The sequence below is a fragment of the Stenella coeruleoalba genome (assembly GCF_951394435.1).
Source record: "Stenella coeruleoalba genome assembly, chromosome: 1".
Taxonomy (NCBI): domain Eukaryota; kingdom Metazoa; phylum Chordata; class Mammalia; order Artiodactyla; family Delphinidae; genus Stenella; species Stenella coeruleoalba.
Window position 1 is genome coordinate 142349982 of NC_137169.1, and position 14281 is coordinate 142364262.

Below are 14281 nucleotides of genomic sequence, written 5' to 3' on the forward strand. Positions count from 1 at the left end.
CCCCCTTTGTTTCCCACTGTCTCAGCAGGGTCCGTCCTCCCACACCCAGTCAGTGCTCTACTCCCAACCGGTTCCCTCTCTTCATTCCCAGAGCCATCAGCAACTCACAGTTGAGTCATCTCCTGTCTGGCTCGAAGGCAGAATGGCTGAGGAGGGGCGTTGTAGGGTGTTAGGAATCTGATCAGAAAGAACTGTGGGATTCAAGCCTTCCAAAGAGTAAAGCAGAAATTGTTAAGAGATGAGAGAAACCACTCCCTGAGTGGCTGAGGGTGTGTCGAGAGAGAGAGAAGGTGTTCTGTGTGTGTCACAGAGAGACAGGTGCTACGTGGAGCTGGATAAAGGAGCTCAGCTCAAGGATGTGCTGGGCAATGAGAAATGGAGTAGCCTGTGAATATATTAACCCACAGTGTAGATCATTTCTGCATGAAAAATTGGGGATGTACAGTATCTGTAACTACACGGTGTCTGTATATTAGTAATCCAGAAGTTTTACAATTAAAGTTACACTTTAAATGTTCAGAATTTAGTTTTCATATCCGATGTGGGCAAACTTGCCCATTTTTGTTGGTTTCTTTACTAAAATAAACCCATTTTCAGAAAATTTGAATTTTGTTGTTTTTTATTTCTAGACATCATGGTCACCATGGGTTTTGCCCGAGATGAGATAAATGATGCCTTAATAAATCAGAAATATGATGAAGTCATGGCTACTTATATTCTTCTAGGTAGAAAACCACCTGAAGTAAGTTTTTCACCTTTTCAGATTAATGTGAATTATTCCTTGAGCTAAGTCACAGCTAAGTATAGATATAATGTTGGCAAATATATTTTAGGTTGTATCAAAAATAATACAAAGACCCTAACATTCTTATTTATCAGAAGTCAAAATCCAAGTTGCTGAGTTGTGAACTCACCTTATTTCCGAATACTGAGAGATTCTGTTTTGAAAGAGCAGGCATAGTGCCTTGCTTAGCTCTGAGAGGCCCTGTTCACAGTCACGTCTTTGAGAATGTCTCTGGCAGCCCAAGTGCAACAGCCCTGCCAGAGGTAACACGGTTATTTTGGGTGGGCAGAAAAAGACAGCAACTGAAACAAAAGGAGGTGACAGCATTGAAAACAAAATGTATAGGTGGGAACCCAGGAAAAGGTTTTTTGGTGATATATTTTGCCTAGTAGAGTGTCAAGTGTTTTGATACATTCAGTTGGAAATTCTCAAGGCCAGTTGAGGTCTATAATAGGGAGAGAGAGCAAGGAAGTCACTCTCTGCCAATTGTGATTGAACCTTTGATGATCCTTTGGGACAGCAAAATATAAAGGTATAAATTGAGAGTCAAAAACAGCCCAGAGCTTTGACAGTTGGTTGAAAATTAGACATCTGTGGGAGGCATTTTGTAGAGTAGGATGAAATTATTTATAATTAGATAGTAACTATTAGTGAATCAGTACATTCAGCTGACATTTATTGAACCTACTCTGTACCGGAAACTATGCTAAGTACTGGAATAGAAAGGTTGGAAGGTCTCTGCTCTCAAGGAGCCGTCAGTCTAGAGGGGAGAGAATCGGTCCACAGTATGGTACAGTGTGGAACGTGCTCTGATTAGGGGGATGTACAGGATACTCAGGGACATAAGGGGACAGGCACCCACAACAGGCCAAGACATGTAAGAGGTTGAATTAACAGTATTTGATAACCTGTTGGAAATGAAGGATAAGAGACTCTCAGATTTCTAGCATAGGTGACTGGTTTTGTAAGATGTATTTGCCAAGATAGGAAAAGAGTGAACCTTAGTGGGAAGATGGGAGGTTTGTTCAGTTCCGGGTGGTTGAATTTGAGATTCCTGTTGGTTGGAGCTGTTCAGTAGACATTTGGATATAAAGATCTGGATCTGAAGGGAATGAGTTGAAGAGCATGAACAGATTTGGGATTCATCATCAGAGGGCCACATAGTAATGTGCCAGGAACTGTTTTAAGGACTTTACATATATTACTTCATCTAATCCTCTCAGTGACCCTACTAGGTAGGTACTCCTATAGCGGAGGAGAGGGATCTTCAGTAGAGATGCTAATAACTAGGGACGTGGCATCAAAGAAGCCAAGGCAAGAGAATTTTAAGAAGTGGGAAATAGTCCAAATGGTTATCTCTAAAGTCTTTGAACTGCCTCTACCTAGATTTTAGATTTCACTCCTGAGATCTTTAATTTTCCTATTAATTTAAGTATAAAGGAAACACTAATTTTATAAGCATACAACCCAGCCCGTGCATGAATTAAAATGAAGTTTGAATTGCATTGAATATAAATGAATGAAGCTACTATAAGTAGTAAGAGCCTGAACTTTGGAACCAGGGTCACTGGGTTTGAATTCCCACCCCTCCCCCACCCCAGCACAGCCACTAACTAGCTGTGTGACTTAGGCAATTAATTTCTCTGTGCCTCAGTTTCCTGATCTATAAAATGAGGATGACAATAGTACCTATCTCTTAGGGTCACTGAGAGGGTTTAAAGGAATTAATACTTCTCAAGTCCTCAGAACAGCTCCTGGCACACTACTATGTGCTCTGTGTTAGCTGTTATCTATTAAAATTTTCATCATCAGTATTTCTCTGCTCTTTATCATTAGCAACTTTACATATGAATTTCGATTTCCCATTAGAATGCCAGTGATTCAGTCAGAAGTTTGCTGGCAACAAAATACTTCTTTGTTACAGAGAGAGGGAAAGTGTATCAATCCCCAGTACACCATGCTTAGCTCTAAGCAGATGCAATTTCTTGATCAGAGTCAATAAACCAAATTTTGTTCTGTAAATGTGGTGGAGAAAGCAAAACAAAACAAAAAATGTGTGTGTGTTTGTGTGTGTATGAAGTTGAAATTTTAGATTTCATCCTAAGTTTGAATCTCAACTATACCTGAATTCAAATCCCAAAGATGTCTCTTGAATCTCTTAACCTCAGTTTTTCCATCTAAAAAGTACAGGTTAATAGATCATAGGTTTGTTGTAATGATTAAACAAAGTAACACATATAAAAAGTTCAGCATGGCGGCTAGTATATAATAACCATTCAATAATTGGTAGCTATTATTTGGACCCAGAAGGACCCAAAGCCGTTTGTACAAGATAACAGAAGATGACATGTATTTGTGAAACGATGTTGTATCCAGTTCCCTCCCTTCCTGTTTGCCAACTTGCAGTTCTGTATCCAAACTTTTAAATTTTCTTAGTTCTGATTACTCCATGTACGACTTGGAATAACTTAGAAAAATCAAGCGTGCATATTGTTTCTATGAACTTTTTTTAATTTTAAAATGCTGGTGGTCTTTCTTCTTATAGTTTGAAGGTGGTGAATCATTATCCAGTGGAAACTTGTGTCAGAGGTCACGGCCCAACAGTGACTTAAACAACAGCACTCTGCAGTCCCCTGCTCACCTGAAGGTCCAGCGGAGCATCTCAGCAAATCAGAAGCAACGACGCTTTAGTGATCATGGTGGGGGAAAGTCAGATATGTGGAAAGACAGACTGAGTCTGCCCAGACTTGCATTTTTTGTTAAGCATTATACAGTTCACATGTTTATGTTCTTGTATCATTCCCAGTTATCACAGCTTTATATTATTGAATGATAAATATAATCCTGTTTTCAGGGGCTGACCTAATTTTTGTAATCAAACAGTTTAATCTTCGTTCAGAGTGTAAAGTATGCAAATAAAGATATTTTTAATAGAGTTTTTGTTCGTTAGAAGAAAATATGTCAGTTGCTCTTCAGCTAATTATGCTTTTTAAAAAATTACAGCTGGTCCATCCATTCCCCCTGCCGTATCATATACCAAAAGGCCTCAGGCTAACAGCGTGGAAAGTGAACAGAAAGAGGAGTGGGACAAAGACGTGGCTCGTAAACTTGGCAGCACAACAGTTGGTTCAAAAAGTGAGATGACTACAAGCCCTCTTGTAGGGCCAGAAAGGAAAAAGTCTTCAACTATTCCAAGTGTGAGTAAATAGTCTGGCAAATTGCAATATGCTGTAGTTATTTGTTGTCAGAATTTTTTTGTTTAAAGATTTTAAAAAATTTTATCTTTTCTTTTCAAGTTTAAAAATATTAAAGTGAATTATACACTTAAAGAACGTGCAAAGGGGGCCAAGCTTCTAATAAATGCAATTTAAGAATAAAAACTGTGAATTCTTAAAATAACATTTAACCTTACCACAAAACAGTACATTAAACTTTCCTGCCTCAGTTTTCATGTTTGTAATATTTACTTGATAGTATATTGGTGCATTTAATTTTATGTTTACAAATAAACTGTTGAATGAAGGCAGACTACAACAATAATTACTTTATAGAGTTAGCTCCCATTATCCACTTAAAACAGCAAACTATAGAAATTATATAATGGGAGCTGGGAGATAGATTGAGACGTCCCCCTATAAGACAGCAGCAGAGAATAAAGAGAAAATATAAAAGAAAACTAAGATATACAAAGGATAGAAGTAGAATTAGTGACATTTAGGAAATAGGAGTATAGAAAGGAAAAGGGGCAAAATGAAAGGGAGAAAATATTTGAAGAAGAAATAATAATTTAAAAAGATGGAAAACTTCATATTAAAAGGTCTCAAAAGGGAAAACAGAAGCAAGAAGGAAAACCTACTCCTGGGCTCATTAAAGTGGGATATATGGATACCAAAAGCAAAGAGGAAAAACTTCAAAGGTCCCAGAATGAGACAGCAGGTGACCTTAAAAGGAGCAAGATGCAGACTGACATCTGATTTCTCAACAGTAAGATGGATGCAGGAAGATAAATGGATTAAAAAAATATATATTTTTAAAGTATCAAAAGAAAAGCACATTGAACACAGAATTTTATACCCAACCAAACTGTCATTTAAACATAAAGGTACAATAAGCATATTCTTATGAGTAAAGTGCCTCAACTCTTGTGATACAGTGACCCATTTGAAAACACTGTACTGTTTGAGGAAGTACTCTTACAGTAAGAGAAAGGTATGTCAAGTTTTGCCGTAAAATATATGGGAATTGAAAGCAATCAACTAACTTATTAAAGTATGTATGTGGTAACATACACAAAAAAGAAAAAAAATAATGAAAATTCAGAACCAAAATTCTGAATAATATCCAGGAAATGAGGATAGGGATAGAAATTAAAGGAAAAAGCATATGCCTTGGAAGGGAAGGTAGGGGTAAGGGTAAGAAATCGGTACAGTTGGCTCTCACTGTCCATCCGTGTTTGGTTGAACCTGAAGACACGGGACCTGTGGATACGGAGGGCCAACTATACTCAGCCACTTTATATAAGGGACTTGAGCCTCCATAGATCTTGGAATCCGCAGGGGGTCCTGGAGCCAATCCCCAGCGGATACTGAGGGACAACTGTAGTGATAAGCAAAAATAAATTCAGGAACTTAAGGGCAAGAAATATAAGGACAAAACTAAAATGGATAACTTTTAAACCAACAGAAGAAAAGGAATTGATTTAGCTTATGGAAAGTAGGAAAGGAGAGAAAAAACATAAAGACACTTTAAATAGAAACATGAAATAAGGTACCAGGAAGTCCAGCATAACCTTAATTGTAAATGGGTTAAACTCCCCAATACCCATTGTCTTACACAGTTAATGGAAACCATATTTTTTTTTAAAAATATGTGATTTGATCATCACCTTCTGGTCTATGAAACAGATGTACATAACCACTTTAAGGATGAATGGATACAGCCACTTACATTCCAGCTGGTCTGTTTGGAAATGATTTAACTATAATAGATTTAATACATTTTTTATAAGTAGTTTTTTAGACAAGTCATCATTTCCTCTTATCTAAACATCAACTAGAGGACAGTTTCCAGAGTGTCATCACCCCATATAACAGAAAGAAAGAATTCCATCCCCTATTTACTGCTACTCTGCTAGATTACCTGTCATTCAACTCAACTTGGTCATATTTTCCCATGAATATTCTCAGCTGTTTCCACCCCTGTCTTTATGCAGTGCTCTTGCTTAAAGTTCCCCCTGCACATTATGAAAATCCCATTTCTATAGATCATTTCCAGTCCTGCCTCCTGGATGGAGCCTCCTAGGACTGATGCTCCAAAGTGATCTTGTTGGCCTTTCTGATCGCTGGACCACGTTATTTAGCTCGTAGCTATGTGCTGCCTTGCATTGTTCACTGTTGTTTCCCCATATTTATGTTCTCCTGTTACACGCTGACACGGTAGCTTCCTCAGAATCATTAGTGATCACGCGCATAGTGGGTATTCAAAGCATATGTAAATTTTAAAAAGGCATAAAAACTAAGGCATTGGTTTAAATTTAAACTAACTATGCCACACTTACTTATCTTTTTTTTTTTTAAACATAAGCTAAAAGATTCTGGTAGAGAAATTCTTCTCTTAGCCACTTAGTATTAGCATCACTGCCATCAAAGGGACAAGGCCAGGGAGGCAGCTTGTGAGGATCAGAAACCTGGAAGGCACAGTTTTGAAGGAGAAACTGTTCACCCGTCACACTTTGAGAAGGAAAGTAATGTTACTGAAGACAGCCAGAAACGTTTTAGAGGTCTCCACAGGATGTATGGTAGCATGACCTGACAAGGAATTTGTTCAAAATTAGGTTACTCATGTGACAGTTCACCCAAAACAGTGAAATTATCAGAAGTGAATATTCTTATATTGCTACATTTGGTGCCCATGGGATAATTTTACAGACTTCTAGTAATATCTTGGTGGTTTTACACTTTTCCAGGATTTTTCCCTATTTTCTGTTATTTATTTACAGGATTTTTCCTCTAAATTTTTTTAAAATAAATGCATTCATGCATTCATTTTTGGCTGCACTGGGTCTTTGTTGCTGCGCGCGGGCTTTCTCTAGTTGCAGCGAGCGGGGGCTACGCTTCGTTGTGGTGTGTGGGCTCCTCATTGCGGTGGCTTCTCTAGTTGTGGAGCACAGGCTCTAGGCGCATGGGCTTCAGTAGTTGTGGCACACAGGCTCAGTAGTTGTGGTTCGTGGGCTCTAGAGCGCAGGCTCAGTAGTTGTGGCGCATGGGCTTAGTTGCTCTGTGGCATGTGGGATCTTCCCGAACCAGGGCTCGAACCCGTGTCCCCTGCATTGAAAGGTGGATTCTTAACCACTGCACCACCAGGGAAGTCCTCTCCTCTAAATTTTTAATCTCCAGTTAAACCTCCTCAGTAGTCTATAGGAGCAAAGTAGGAAATAATTAAATGTTCAAAAATTAGGGATTTATTAGTTAAAAAAACACACTGTATATCTGTGTAGCTGAAAAGAGGAAGTATTCCCAGGGTGGCACTGCACACAGTGTTGGTGTCCTCAGCTGGGCCTGCCTGTGACCCTGGAGCTTTGGTCTCTTAACATCACCAGTGGCTGTGGGGTTTTCCCCAGCAGGTGCAGAAGGTTCACCCACAGGCTTCCAGGTGGCCTTCCATCTTCAGGGCCCCAGGTTTCCTGTTTGTAATGATAGGGTGGGGTGTCTCTCGTGCATAGTCCCCTCAAGCTGCCTGTGCCACTGTCCTGGCCTTCTCCCTATCACCAGCTTACAAAGGCATGAATAAAACCCAGCTTTTTCCAAACAGTTGTTCACCACTGCTGTAGGACAGTGAACTAAGAAAACTGTGCGATGCTTGCTGTGCTTTGCCTTTTATTCCTACAAGGGAGAGGGGTGGGAGATAGAATTTGTTGATATAAGATTCTGATAAATTAAAATTCTACCACAGATGTTTTTCAGTTATTTGCAGCTTAAATTCACTTCTCTTGATTTTCCACAAATACAGTGAGAATATTTTAATGTGTTTTTTTTCCTTCTTAAAGAACAATGTGTATCCTGGAGGTAGCATGGCAAGAAGGAATACATACGTCTGTGAAAGAACCACAGATCGATACACAGCACTGCAGAATGGAAAAGACAGCAGGTAACTGTCACAGTGACAGGCAGGGCTACCTTTGTCATTGCTTTGCATTAGTGCTCTGGGTAAAACTCCTGTCGCTGAATGGGTCAAGACGAAGGGAAACACGAAACAGCTAGTTAGACTGCAACCAACCATTCTTACTAAGGCCCCTCCTCACGTGTACCAGAATGGAGCAATGGAAAAATGTTTAGGGAAAACAGGAGATAAATGTCTTAACCTGTGACTTTTCTGAATAAAATACGCTAGTAAATAATTCCCTATAGCAAAACCTGTCATAGCATCCTAATCTGATCTTCGTTATTTGAGCCTTACTCTTTTATACCCTTGCTGCTTCCTTCTTATCTTCTTCCTTCCCACCCACCCCCTATCAAGTCATCATTATATCCAAAGAATGAAGGCTTTGTTTTCCTTCCTCTAAAGAAATGTGGCCATCTCAACTGATCATTGAGAAGCATACGGTTCTCGAAGGGTTTTATTTTAAATAGTGATAAATCATATTTTATTATTTAAAAAATCTAAGTTCTTTTCATCGTGTGAGTTAAGGACTGCTCATCAGTATATGACAAAAGGACAGGGGGAGTCTTTTCTAATAAAATTCCATCTAGTTCCATCCCTAGTCATTTCAGCAAACTTGACAGACCACTCTTACACTTGTTTCCTCTCAGTTAAGAGGCATTTAAAGTAAATGTTATTATAAGGCATAGAAAGGTAAATGAATCCTCCTTGGACCTAAGATCCTTTAGGCTAGAAAGGTTGTTGGGAATTGATTTCTAACTTACTCTTTTTCCTGTACTAAATCCTAACCTGCAGCTCCTTTAGTCTATAACAGTTTAACCTATTGATTAAAGAGATGAACTAAAAGTGTTTTGATGATGTTTCCAGAGATAGGATTTTTGCTACAATTATGAATTCTTATTGAATAGCGGACAGTGAACCACAGCAACACGTCACATGCAACTGTGATTGCTGGAAAGTGAAAACTGTCTGTAATCATAATCATTTTATCCATAAAAATAATGTCATGCTTTTCAGATTCACATGTATAGAACAAGAGTGTGTGAGATCTTTTCCGTGGAAGGTGGTGGTAAATTCCCCCTGTACACTTTTGACAAGAATATTGTTGTTAGTAATAATAACGCTAATGTTGATTTCTGAGTGTTTCAGTCATGAAAGGTATTAGTCAATTTAGACTTTTAAAAATCTAGTTCTTAAATTTTAGTAAACTGTAGTTTTTCTTCTTTTTTACATTCCACGGTCTTCTCGACTGTCTTATGTTGAAAGCCTCACGGAGATGTCCGCGAGCAGCATATCCTCTGCAGGCTCTGCCGTGGCTTCCGCTGTCCCCTCAGCACGACCCCGCCACCAGAAGTCCATGTCCGCTTCTGGTCATCCTATTAAAGTTACACTGCCGACCATTAAAGACAGCTCTGAAGCTTACAGACCCGGGTAACATGCTGGTTGCATCTCATTTTGTTTGTCGTTAAAAAGAGTTTTAAAAAATGTTGCACCATACAAAAATACAAGATAGCCATCCCATTACGAGCTTTTCGAAGATTCACTGTTTGTGGCAGAGGTAAAGTTGAATTGTACCATAAACTTACTACATCCCCTAGCAGTTATCAGAAGTGTTGCTTACAATTTAAATCATTTTCTGGAGGAATTTTCTTCAAGGATTTTGTTTTAAATCTCTCCATAAAGTAAAGGGTTGTTGCCAAGTTTATCATTCAGTTAAATTGAGTTTTTATGGTTTAAAAACAAACCGACAAAACCCCACGAGACTAGGGGTTGAGACCTCGTTAATCTTCTCGGCTCTGGCCAGTCACTTGTTCTTAAGAAGAACTTTTCGTTTTCCTGTCAGTGATGAAACAGATGATCATGAAGAGCCCTTTCACTTATCAAGTTAAATGACTATTTTTCTGGTATTTCTGTATGTTGAGATTTCTCAAATTCAGGAAAATGTTTGATAGTGAGATTTGTTAATCACGGTGGTGGTGTCCTGTAGCATTTGCTATCACTGAGGCCGAAATTATAAATAGGAAAGGAGCCTTCAATTCAAAGGCTTTTTGATAAACAGTAAAATCTGTGTTCTACATTGCCGAATGGTTTAAGAGAATAGTTAAAAAAAAAAAAATTTGCATGCAGTGCCCCTTGTCTGGCATTCCTGCTACTGAAGAGTGTATATCTTTGTATCCCTGTTTCAGTAATTTCTTAATCGTTAGTAACTAAATTTTTATAAAAGGCATTTAGTTTGAATCTGAAATGTCATCCGTCTCTGGCGATAACAGTAATTACAGTCAACCCATGCATCACATCTGTGACGGGAAAGAATAGAATAGGGCCGAATAAAAGTAGCCATGGCAGTTTTCTTCTGGTTTTTAGCGTGAGTGAAACCTTTCTCTGCCAGTATTCTGAGAGATACGTCTCAATGTGTCCCAGCAGTACAGCCCAGCGCGCGCCCGCTGCTTCCCCGTCTGCTCACAGTATCAGCACCACCACCCCTGACCGAACCCGCTTCCCCCGGGGCAGCTCCAGCCGCAGCACCTTCCATGGGGAGCAGCTCCGCGAGCGCCGCGGCGCTGCCTACAACGGGCCGCCCGCTTCCCCCTCGCATGAAACGGGGGCATTTGCACACGCCAGGAGGGGCACGTCAACTGGTATAATAAGCAAAATAACGTCCAAATTCGTCCGCAGGTCAGTACCAACATATTGTGGTGTTTTCTGTCCTCTAGGAATTAACAAAGAAGATTCGTTGTTTTCTTCAGTCTCTACAGTGATTTTCCAGAATGGTTTTATGACATTTCATTAGACGTGCTCTTTTACAGAAGTTGGAAGAAAAAGATCAAGGAAGACATAAAGTCTATTCCCTTAAGGAAAAGACAGAAAAACAAAAGAACAAAATGAGAATTTAAGAATACTATAGAATAGAGCAGAAAGAGCAAAACTTGACATCGAAAATGTGTGTTCGAACAAAGAGTATCCTCTACTTAAAAGCCTTGATTTAGAAAAAGGAATTAAATATGGCTTTACCTTTATCCTTCAAGTAGTATTTCTTAAGAATACTCTTCAATTGCTCACTAATAATATATATTGTTTGCCTTTTATTCTTCCTTATAAAAAGCCTACGTATTGGAATCACAGAGATTACTTATGTAATTTAACATCATAAAATCCTAACATCAGAACACGGTAAACACAAAACGAATGCAAGTGTAGTAACCTAATCCAGTAGAATAATGAAATTGTACCCTTTTCTAAAAATTAAACGTAAGTGGGTAATACACATAGATTATACAAGTTGCTGAACACAGTGCAGGTTGACATAAGTTTGGTGTGCTGTCAGGTCCTACTAAAAGCCCATGAAAGTCCCGTATGAACCAAGCCCTGTGCCAGGTGCTGAACAGGATTCAAAGATAAAGAGACAGCATCTGTGCCCTCAAGGTTCGGACAGCCCCAAAAGGATCAGACTGGACACCACCAGCCATGATATACAATGAACGTGAACAGAAAGGAAAGAGCAGGCAAGGCACTGTGGGGTTCCTGACTCGGGAGGGAAGCTCAGGCTCCGTAGCAGGCAGTTGTTTGAGGAAATAAAAAGTTATGGGTAAGAAGGTTTTGTACTTGCAGCAAAAACAGTACTTCAGTACTTAATTTTCCATGTTTTTAGTGTTCCTAGGATTTCAGATAGCGTGTGTGGAAAAGAGAAGCAGTGTCCTTAGCCTCTCACCTTTCCTTGGAGCTGTTTATAGACTCTGTTAATGGATCAGTTTGCCCAAGATCACACAGCTGAATTTACTACTTTAAACATAGCCCCATGCAACATCCATTTCTAACCGTATCAGTCTGAGATTTTGTACCGCTTGGGCAGTTACCATGACACATCGACAGAGAAAGACCTGAAAGCTCCCCCCCAGAGTCAGCATGACAGTGGGACAGGAGTGCTGGCCGGCCGTCAGCAGGGCAGTAGTTAGGTTGTCAGTAGTTGGAATTTAGCTGACAATTTAAATCCATTTTTAAAACCCGGTACTTTCTCCTGGTTAATCCACGATTAATTTTAAGGTGAAGAAAAACAGGTTTTGAGTTTAATGCTTGATTACTAACTGTACATTAAGCATTGTGCAAAATATTGCTCTTTACGTTGCGATAAAAATTTAGATTCTAGAGGGGATGTAGTAAGGAACACCAGACAAGAAGATTGCCATGTAGGCATTCAACAAATGTGAAGACCTACTACGTGCCGGGCCCTCTAGCCAGCAGCCCCTCCATTCCTGCGAGTCGCTGATGGTCTCACGACACTCCACAAAGCTGAAACCTTTTCCTTACTTGGCTTCCGCCCTCTCGGGCTCCCTATCCCTTCTCAGGCTCCTTTGCTGGTTCTTTCGGGTCTCTTTGCCCTTCCCCCTGACCTCTAAATGCCAGCCTACCCCAGGGCATGGTCTTTGGACACATTCTCTTCTCTGGTTATCCTCACTGTCTTGGTGATCTCACTCAGGCCCATGACATGAAACTCCATCATGTGCTAACAATCCCAGTTTAGATCTTTAGCCCAGGCCGCTCCTCGGAAGGGCAGACTCCCGTATCCAGTATTCTGCTCTGCCTCTCCACCTCATTGTGTAACAGACTCTCAAACAGAACCTGTCCAGATTTCAGCTCCCGCTTCTCTTCCTCAAGCTGTCCTCTCTCCTCCTTCATCATTTTAGGTAACGGCGACACCATCCTTCTGGTTGCTCAGACCCTGAGCCTGGATTATCCTTCACTCCTCCTTTCTTCCTACCACATGTCAGTTCCACGAGCAGTTGTGTTGGCTCTGCCTTCACGACAGTTCCAGGATTTAGCTGCTTCCAGTACTCCTACCACTGCCTTCACGGTCTAAACCACTGTTGATATTCCACGTCCTCACAGGTCCCCTAGCTTCTGCCCTTGTCCTCCTGTTCTGTTCACAACAATGTAAGTCCTCAATTTAAACTCCTCAGCTTGGGGCTTCCCTGGTGGCGCAGTGGTTGGGAGTCCGCCTGCCGATGCAGGGGACACGGGTTCGTGCCCCGGTCTGGGAGGATCCCACATGCCGCAGAGCGGCTGGGCCCGTGAGCCATGGCCGCTGAGCCTGCGCGTCCGGAGCCTGTGCTCCGCAACCGGAGAGGCCACAACAGTGAGAGGCCTGCATACTGCAAAAAATAAAAAAATCCTTATCTTGCTTTTCATCTCACTCAGAGTGCAGTTCAGAGCCTGACAGTGGTCTCCATAGTCTGGCCACCCGTTCCTGCTCTGACCTCATCTTCTCCCACTCTTTTCCTTGCTGGTTCCCCACCAGCCCCAGAGGGCACCTGACTGTCCTTGGGCACACCAGGCACACTTGTTCAGGATTTCATACTCCGCCGATACCCGCGTGGCTGGCTTCTACACCTCCTTCAGGTCTTTGCGGGACTGTCACTTCCTCAGCGAGGCCTTCCTCAACCCCATGTTGAAAATCATCCCCTCCCCCTCCCGACACTCCCTTTTCCGACTTTATTTTTCTCTGTAGCACTTAACATGACCTGAGATAGTATGTTTGCTTTACGTAGTTGTTCCTCGTCCACCTCTGCCGAGGAGACGTGCTCCGTGAGAACAGGGGTCTGCAGTTGGCTCGTTGGCTGGCTTTGTTTTGTGCTGAATCTCCTGCCCAGCGGTGGGTGCTTCCTCTGCCGCCTACTCTGGCACTCAGTAGACATTCATCTACTGAGCAGACGAGTAGTGTGGAAGACAGTTTAAAAAGTAAACAGATAAGCTTGTAATACATTCTGATAAGCGCTCTGAAGGGGGCAGGTCCTGAAAGAGAGAACAAGGTTGAGGGAATAGGAGTGTTCAGACCCAGCCTGTGAGGGGAGCTAGCCTGGAAGTTTCTAAGGTTCCACCATGCCCTTATCGCACTTTGAACAGTGTCATCTAGTAGACGGTTTTGGCAGGGGGCGGGGGGCGGGGCTTGGTGGGGAAAGAAGGGAGGGCGGAGGTTGTTTGCTGTTCCTCGTCAGAAATTAGAGAGGGTTTTTTAATGTCTTGATTTTTAACATATTTTAATTGATTCTGGATTTGGTGAGAGAAGAGAAAAAACGCTCAGTTCTTCTCCGAGGCCACTTGTCACCCTGCGAACAGGTTTGGCTTTACAAGTATGTCTGCGTTCGCAGCAGTGCATGAGCGTAGCATTTTGTGGTTCAGGATGACACCATCTAATACCCCCCTGACGACTTAATGCGGGAAGACAAGCAAGCATGGGTTTCCGTCCCGGGATGAACCTGCTGAGCTCTTTAGCAGCTGGCAGACGGGACGGGCAGCTGATCTTTCTGCGTTTGCGGCGTGTTGAGCTTTCGGGGGCTGGAGGCT

At 41.4% G+C, this 14281-nt stretch overlaps 1 protein-coding gene across 3 annotated transcripts in view; it reads left to right on the plus strand.

Moving 5' to 3' along the window:
• The window catches only part of MARK1 (microtubule affinity regulating kinase 1), a 144211-nt gene that overhangs the window by 121013 nt on the left and 8917 nt on the right, over positions 1–14281 (plus strand). For all 3 annotated transcript variants that reach the window (XM_079945148.1, XM_079945149.1, XM_079945150.1), the window contains exons 11-16: positions 630–742; positions 3330–3483; positions 3788–3981; positions 7830–7930; positions 9209–9373; positions 10367–10618. In XM_079945148.1, coding sequence (XP_079801274.1) covers positions 630–742; positions 3330–3483; positions 3788–3981; positions 7830–7930; positions 9209–9373; positions 10367–10618 — 979 coding nt within the window. The remainder of the gene's footprint in view (positions 1–629; positions 743–3329; positions 3484–3787; positions 3982–7829; positions 7931–9208; positions 9374–10366; positions 10619–14281) is intronic.